Below are 7,510 nucleotides of genomic sequence, written 5' to 3'. Positions count from 1 at the left end.
CCGAAGAAAGAAGAGAACTGGCATGCATAAAAGCAGCCAAGTACAAGGAGCAAGTAACCCGGTATTATAACCAAAGGGTGAAAAAGCTGCAGTTTCAAGTGGGAGATCTCGTATTGAGAAACAATGAAGTAAGCCGAGCAGAAAAGCTGGGCAAACTTGAACCCACATGGGAAGGTCCGTATCGGGTGTCAGAAGTCCTGGGAAAAGGGTCTTATAAATTGACTCACATGTCAGGAGAACAAGTAACCCGAACATGGCATATTTCCAACCTCAAGAAGTTCCATTTGTAAGAGACAAGGTCCGGTCAGTCTTGTATCTAGTTCGGTCCTAGGGATATGTGCTTTCATGTTTCTATTTGTCCTTTATGTTGGTCGTTTTATAAAAGTTTAAAATCTTTTTCGTCTTTTTTATTTGTCTTTATGTGCGTTTTGTCTCTTATAAATATTACTGAGGTATATTGATCTTTAAAGGCTGATCCCCTTTTTAGATCATGTATTAAAGACAATTGTGAGTCCAAGCTTCTAAGGAAGATACAAGACCACAATTCAGCTTAAGAAACAAGCAGTTCGTCTGAAACGGACTGCAATAAGCCGAAAACCACTTCGGTCAACCAGGGAAAGTCCAATCCAAGCGATAAAACTCGCCAAATTAGGACACAAAAGGAAAGTCCAATCCAAGCGATAAAACTCGCCAAATTAGGACACAAAAGGAAAGTCCAATCCAAGCGATAAAACTCGCCAAATTAGGACACAAAGGGAAAGTCCAATCCAAGCGATAAAACTCGCCAAATTAGGACACAAACTAAGTCCGGCCAAAGAAGAGTTTACTTCATAAGACCAAGGACGAGTCCGGCCAAAGAAGAGTTTACTTCATAAGACTAAGGACGAGTCCGGTCAAAGAAGAATTTACTTCATAAGACCGAAGACGAGTCCGGCCAAAGAAGAGTTTTCTTCATAAGACCGAAGACGAGTCCGGTCAAAGAAGAGTTTTCTTCATAAGACTGAGGACGAGTCCGGCCAAAGAAGAGTTTTCTTCATAAGACCGCGGACGAGTACAATAAATGAAATAAAAAATCGCTGAACTGTAAATACGCAGTGATAGAAGCGAAATGAAAAAATTTCATTTATTAAGTCTTGTTCGGCATACAATTTCGCTGCCCTACGAGAAGGCGTTACACCATTACAAAGGACTATTCTACTGTCCACGGTTGCTAAAGTTGAGCCACCTATCCAAAAAATCCTCATGATGCTGAGTTCGGGTGTTCCGAACAGTTGAAGAATAAGTAGGTCGACGAGATGCTCTGATCGACCTACCGCCCCTTCCCTGAGTCCGGGAAGTTCTAGCACCTCGGCGGCGAAGAGTCTCTTCACGAAGCATCCGCTGATCTTGCTCACTCATAATCACAACTCCTCTACGAACTTCAGGGCGTTCTCGTCTTGACATTTCCGGTTGCTCCGGAGTCCGTTGCTGACTTGGAGTACGTTCTCGTCTTGACGTTTCCGGTTCATCCTGAGTCCGTTGTTGGTTTGGAGTAGAATCTTGAGCAAGTGGATTAGAGGTTTGAGTTGGAGTGTGAGCATCTGTTGGCGGGAAACGCCTAAGGAATCTCTCGATTGAGGGACGCCGGGAAAGAATGATGTCGTACCGAGAAGCCAAGCGCCGCAATGACTTCACAACTTGTTGGCAAGCCGAGCTCTCCAGCGCATTGTTCTTCCGGAGTACATGAAGCTCCTCCCACAGTTCATCAACTTGATTCTGAACTTCAGATATGGTCATTCCCCCGCGCCCGCAGATGAAATCCTCATATGCAGTCCTCTCAGCGATGACAGTGTTCAGCTCGGCCTCCAGATCTTTCTTTATGGACTTTAAGTCCTTATTGTTGGACTCCAGCTCCACTAACCGAGCCAAGAGTTCGTCATACTTCACCTGGTCATCTATGGCTTTTTTCTCAGCTTCGTTTAAAGCCGAAGAGTATAGCCGCTTCCAGTGAAGTACCTCCAGCTCCTTAGAGTTAAGAATACAAAGCAGCTATGTCAGTTCGGCATTTCAGTTTACCGAGCAGGCAGTAAACCACAACAGGAGTAAAAGAGATTACGAAAAGCTATAAAGAAGACACGAGTGTAGAAAGAAGAATCTTTTCATTCACAAGAAAAAAATTTTACACAAGGAGGGCTTCAAGGCCATTTTACAAGGAGAGAAAGAAACTAAACTAAGAGAAGGGAGACGAAATCATACTCCGCCAGTTTCGTCTCCGGCTCCTCTGTGGGTTTCAGCCTCCTTCTCCTTGTCTACTTCGGCTTCAGCCTCGGCCTCCCTACTCCCTCCAGCCTGCTCGGTGCCCACATCGCCGATCTGCTGCACCTCCTGCTCGGCATGCCCGTCGCCGGCCTGCTGATCCGTCTGCTCGGTCTCCTTGCCGGCCTCGTTTTCCTGCCCACCCTCTTCGTTAAAGATTGAAGCGGGTGAAACAGGTCCCAAGGAGGCAAAGATGGCCTCCATGTTCTCGTCCCGGTCAGCGCGGCAGTTACGGACTCTTTCAGCAGAGAGCAGGACCGAGGAAGAAGCAAGCTCCTCAAGGAGCGGCAGACTCTGGAGACGAGCTGCAATCTCTCGGCCATACAGCGGCAGGACGACTTCGGGTCCCTGCTCAGCGTTATCGGTCATCAATTTCAGCAGATCACCGATAAAGGCCGAAAATTGATTGCTCAAAAAGAGTTTCTCCGCGAAAACACGGAGAGCCTCCCCCTGAGCAACCACGGCGGCAGCCTCCCTCTGTTTAGATTGCTCTCTCTGGATGATGAGCTGGTTTTTGGCACGCTGAGCTTCATCCTGAGCCGAGATCCTAGCGGCCCTTGCCTTCTCAAAGTCTGCCCGAGCCTGTTCGGCCTGGTGACGAGCAGCATTCAACTTCCTCTGCATCTCAGCATAATCGTTGGACGCTTTGGAGAGTTCAACGGCGACGAGCTTGGAGAGCATATTGTTCCTCTGAAAATGAAAAAAGGAAAAAGTCAACAGAGGGGCCACAAAAAATATAGGAAAAAAGCAAGGCCAGAAAATCAAGAAGAGAATTCACCTCTACAAAGTCCGTTGGCCATGCAAAAGGCTCACAGACATGTTTCGAAGGGGCCGCCAAGACAATGTCTTTCTCCGGCGCTCTTGGGGGTTTCTAAATCTTCCCCTTCCCCTTTGCCGAAGTCGACCCCGACTTTTTTGGATCCGAAGAAGAGGTCTTCTGCCTTTTCGGATTCTTCTCGGTATCAGACGCCGAGCCGGTGGCTTTCTGTCTCTCCGGCTCATTAGATTCGGAGGATTTGCGACCGAGCTTGTTTAGCATGTTCACTGCCAAAAAGCAAGAAAACAAGGTTAGTCTTCGTCGTTAAAGCAGTAAAGCATAAAAAAGAAATCCTCACCCTCAGTCTCTTCGTCCGAAGACGATGAATCGAACACGAAGTCGCCCTTGACGAGCTCAGATTCCGAATACTGTTTCCTAATCATGGGAATCTTATTGAGCTCGCCCCCGAGCTCGTCCAATGGTTCTACCCGAGGATGAGGAATTACGGACTTCGGCCCTCTCCAGGAAAAGTCCGGAGCCGCTGTCCTATTGTAAAAAAAGAAACGATTTTGCCACTTCGGCCATTTGGTTTTACAGAATGCTCTGAAGGGCTGTAAAGGGATCAAGTAAAACCAGGATCCCTTTCTCTTAAACTGAAAGAAATTAAGGATTGCCCTCAAAGACAGATCCTTTTCTAGTCTACGCAGCTCGGCAGCAAAGGCCGATAAGTGCCTCCAAGAATTTGGAGTCACCTGACCTAAAGGAAGTTGAAAAAAATCAAGAAGCTCTACAAAGGCAGGGGGAAGAGGGAAACGAAGCTCGCATTCTAAGCAGGCTTCGTAAACGGTGGCATAACCCTCCGGCGGCGAGTTAGCCCTATGAATGTCGTCGGGAATCACCACTAACCCCCCAGGAAGAAAATATTTTCGGTGTAAGGATATCACAGTATCCTTACTCAAAATGCTGTGAAAATATTCTACCGTCTTCTCCCCGGACCTTTTCCGGCCAGAAGACCCCTCACCCCCCTTCCTACCGCTACCTGATTCAGAAACAGATTCAGAAGAAGAAGACATGATTCTTACTCTCTGATGGTCGAAAGTCTGAAGAAAGTCTTGAAGAAGCGGAAGAAAATTTTTCGAAAAAGGGAGAGAATACAGAAGAAATAATCGCAAAAGTGTTTCCAATGATGAAGAAAGGAAATATTTATCGGATTCGCAAAGGCATTTCAAATCCGTCGCGCCGTTTCAAATCCCACTTTTTCTGGATTCAACGGCCGGATTCACTGTCACATTTAATGCAGACACGCGCATGGCACGTCCCCTGACGTCAGCCTCCCCCTTACATTTATCCAAAATGCCGAAGTGATTCACTTCGCTTTTCGGGGGGGGTGGTGATGGGGTACGAACTAAACAACTAAACCCTAGTTGCGAGCCCAATAACAGTGACGGCCCATCAGCCCAAAACCCAAGAAAGAGTATCAGTTCGGCATGACCAAAGAGTTCGGTTCGGCACAACCAAAGAGTTCGGTCGCAGCCTACAGCTCGGTAAAAGCCAACCAATCAAGCTCTACTCTCAAAACCCAAGAAAGAGTATCAGTTCGGCATGACCAAAGAGTCCGGTTCGGCACAACCAAAGAGTTCGGTCGCAGCCTACAGCTCGGTAAAAGCCAACCAATCAAGCTCTACTCTCAGATCGGCAAAAGCTAATCGGCAAAGTTCAGCAGTTCGGTCTCAGTGTTCGACCGAACAAGGAGATAGTGGACCCATGCAGGATCTCCACGACCTCCATTACACCCACGATCTATTTAGTGGTGTTAAGCAGTTATCAACCATCCACGATCTAGTGAGTGGTGCTGCAAACCACGATCTTAGTTCAATGTATAAATAGAACCTAGATCAGATAGACAGGGGTTAAGCTCTCTAGATCCTGAATCTTATAGCAAATCAGTATTGTAATCTGTAAGCGAGACCAAGCAATACAAATTTGCCCTCTCTTCTTCCCGTGGACGTAGATTTACCTCAGTAAATCGAACCACGTAATTTCCCGTGTTGTGATCATTTATTACTTGCATTTATTCCCATCAAAAATTCGCCACATCATCATGCTCGAGCCAAGTCAAGGGTAGCACACACAAGGATGCAACGGATATAGGCCGTGGTAACGTGGAGAGCATTCCAGCAAGTGTGAGGGACCACAAACGCAGCTGGCGCGATGTTGTGGTGCAAGCTGGAAAGAGTAAACTTACTGCAGAGCCTGTTTCATAATTTGTTAGATGTTTTGGTATGTATTCATGTGTAGCTTGGTTATCCATGTCTCACTTAGAGTGGCTATATAATCAGTAATCAATGTATGACAAATTGCATTGAATGAAAAATACTATATTTTAGCCTATTCAGCCTTGAGTTTTCTTTCAGCAAAATGAAATCTTTCCTTTTCTTTCAAAAATACCCTTGCGCCATAACCATGACTCAACTAAGAATTTTGGAATCATACCATGGAGTACTATTTATGTTTGGCCTGAAAAGGATATATCCAACATGATTCTCCAATTTCAAAAACTATAATTTGGGTATATTTGACGAGGTCAGGATCAAAATATTATATATTGATTCAAGTCCCTTAATTTCTATCAAATAAGTTGACTTCGGATTATATTTTCTCTTTAATATATCCCAGGAGCCTTGTTGTTATGAATTCAATATAATAACATATTAATAATATCTATCCTTCATATAGAATCACTATATTATAATCAGAAAAGTAACTCTAGTTAAAGAATGTAAGGACCAGAAGAAAGATCCAATTTTCGCTCCTTAAAAAAAATATTTATCATATAAAAAGACCGAATAAAATAATGAAAGTAGATATATTAAACACCAACTGAATCAGAGTTCAACTCTACCAATTCAAAATTATACTCTACCAACAAAAAATACATAATAAAACTCAAATAACCATGGTTGTAATATATTGAAGTCGCTTTTAATAATGACTTTCACAATTCCTATGTACATACAATCATTCTCTATTGATTCTAATGTCATAAGAAAAAACAAAAATCAAAATACAAAAAGTGTGCACTAATTTGCACACACATTTTTTTCTCTAGTTACTCGAAACACATCAAAATCTTCTACTGTAGAAATCAAAACCCAAATCCCCTCTTTCCTTTGTTTCTAACATTTTGAATTCATAGACCATCACAAAAAGGGTAGTATTCTCCCGAGGAATAGAAATCAGGGAAGATGAAGCCATCATCACATTGACCAGGCGCAAACTCAGATTTGGGCAACAATGAAGAAGATTCCCCATTATTTGGGACAATGGGATTGTTGCTGCTGCTGTTGTGGACGCCACTGGAGAAGCAGTGCACGTGCTCCTTCCCCGGTTCGAGCTTCATCGAATCGGCCATTGGTGGAGCTCTGAATTCCGGTTCGACTCTCGTCATCTCGGAAATGTTGACTTTCTTCCCTCCCTTTGCCTTCTGAAACACTCTGGAGATCACAAATTCAGTCTGAAACACAAGGACTTGATTATTATGCGATACTCTCGTGTCGTCCAAGAGAGCTTAACTTAAAAAGAATCTTACCGCGGGTAGCTTGAAGCTCTCGTCCAATCGGAACTCGTGCGCGACCCAGTTTGACTTCACCCCCTTGGGGGCTCTCCCCTGGTAGAACACCAAGGTTTTCTTCATGCCCACCAGCTTTTCTCCTCGGAGAATTTCCCGGTCTTTTCCGGTGGCTTTCCAGTAGCCGGCGGGAGTGGCTCGGTTCGCCCGCATCCCGGTTGGGTACTTCAAATCTCTAACGCAGAAGAAGTACCATTCCTTCTCCCCCGTTTTCGCTTTCCCTTCGCAAAATTCACATCTCGAAATCAGTCAAAATTCAGTACCATTACAAAATCGTGAGAATAAATATACTCACAAGGCAGGTCCCACGGCTCGACTTTGTTAATGTCGACGTCGGTAATGGCGTAGCAGGAGAAGAGAGGATTGAGAGCCTTCTTCGACAAGTAGTGAGTGATGAGCTCTTCGTCGCTGGGATGGAACCGAAAACCAGGAGGCATGTCTATGTGATGATTGTCGTCGTAATCTCCAAATTCGAAATTAATCGGTGATGTGAACATATTTGCAAGCTGCAGAAGGTGGAAGAAGAAGAAGAAATAAAGTTTTAATGGAATTCCAAATTCGGCAAACAAATGATATTTGAGAGAATTTAGGGAAAACAGAAATGAAGAAGAAATGGGAAATTTTTGGGTGTGAAAGGTGATGGGGAGATGGACCATTAAATAGGAGAAGCAGGGGTGAGATAAACGTGATATGATACCAAAGAATATGAATGGAGGTTATTTTGGGGAGTTCACTTTTGTTGTCCATGCTTTTTCACACTTTGACCTAGTACATCTCATCTCAGGAAGGATATAATGGTCAAGCATATTGATGAGAGATATATTCAGGTC

The 7,510-nt window shown here is 44.4% G+C and overlaps 1 protein-coding gene across 2 annotated transcripts; it reads right to left on the bottom strand.

Annotated features, from left to right (window-relative positions):
- Positions 1-6,117: 6,117 nt before the first annotated feature.
- Positions 6,118-7,288, bottom strand: LOC121747427 (NAC domain-containing protein 59-like). 2 transcript variants are annotated; one of them, XM_042141460.1, is made up of 3 exons: positions 6,976-7,288; positions 6,642-6,901; positions 6,118-6,566 (listed from the first exon to the last, which is right to left on the bottom strand). In XM_042141460.1, exons 1-3 carry the CDS (start codon positions 7,175-7,177, stop codon positions 6,243-6,245), a joined length of 786 nt encoding a protein of 261 aa, XP_041997394.1. In that variant the 5' UTR covers positions 7,178-7,288; the 3' UTR covers positions 6,118-6,242. The 2 variants fall into 2 exon arrangements, with proteins under 2 accessions (XP_041997394.1, XP_041997395.1); XM_042141461.1 differs by having other exon boundaries at positions 6,235-6,546.
- Between the last annotated feature and the right edge of the window lie 222 nt (positions 7,289-7,510).

The sequence above is a fragment of the Salvia splendens genome, chromosome 9, assembly GCF_004379255.2.
Source record: "Salvia splendens isolate huo1 chromosome 9, SspV2, whole genome shotgun sequence".
NCBI lineage: Eukaryota > Viridiplantae > Streptophyta > Magnoliopsida > Lamiales > Lamiaceae > Salvia > Salvia splendens.
This window is presented reverse-complemented; position numbering and strand designations above follow the sequence as displayed.

What these genes read in the sequence shown, in the direction of transcription:
- LOC121747427 (XM_042141460.1), bottom strand. Translation starts at nt 7,177, where the DNA reads ATGTTCACATCACCGATTAATTTCGAATTTGGAGATTACGACGACAAT. An exon ending in CGAGCCGTGGGACCTGCCTT is followed by an intron (nt 6,902 to 6,975) that starts GTGAGTATATTT and finishes AATTTTGCGAAG; the next exon opens with GGAAAGCGAAAACGGGGGAG. An exon ending in AGAGCTTCAAGCTACCCGCG is followed by an intron (nt 6,567 to 6,641) that starts GTAAGATTCTTT and finishes CTTGTGTTTCAG; the next exon opens with ACTGAATTTGTGATCTCCAG.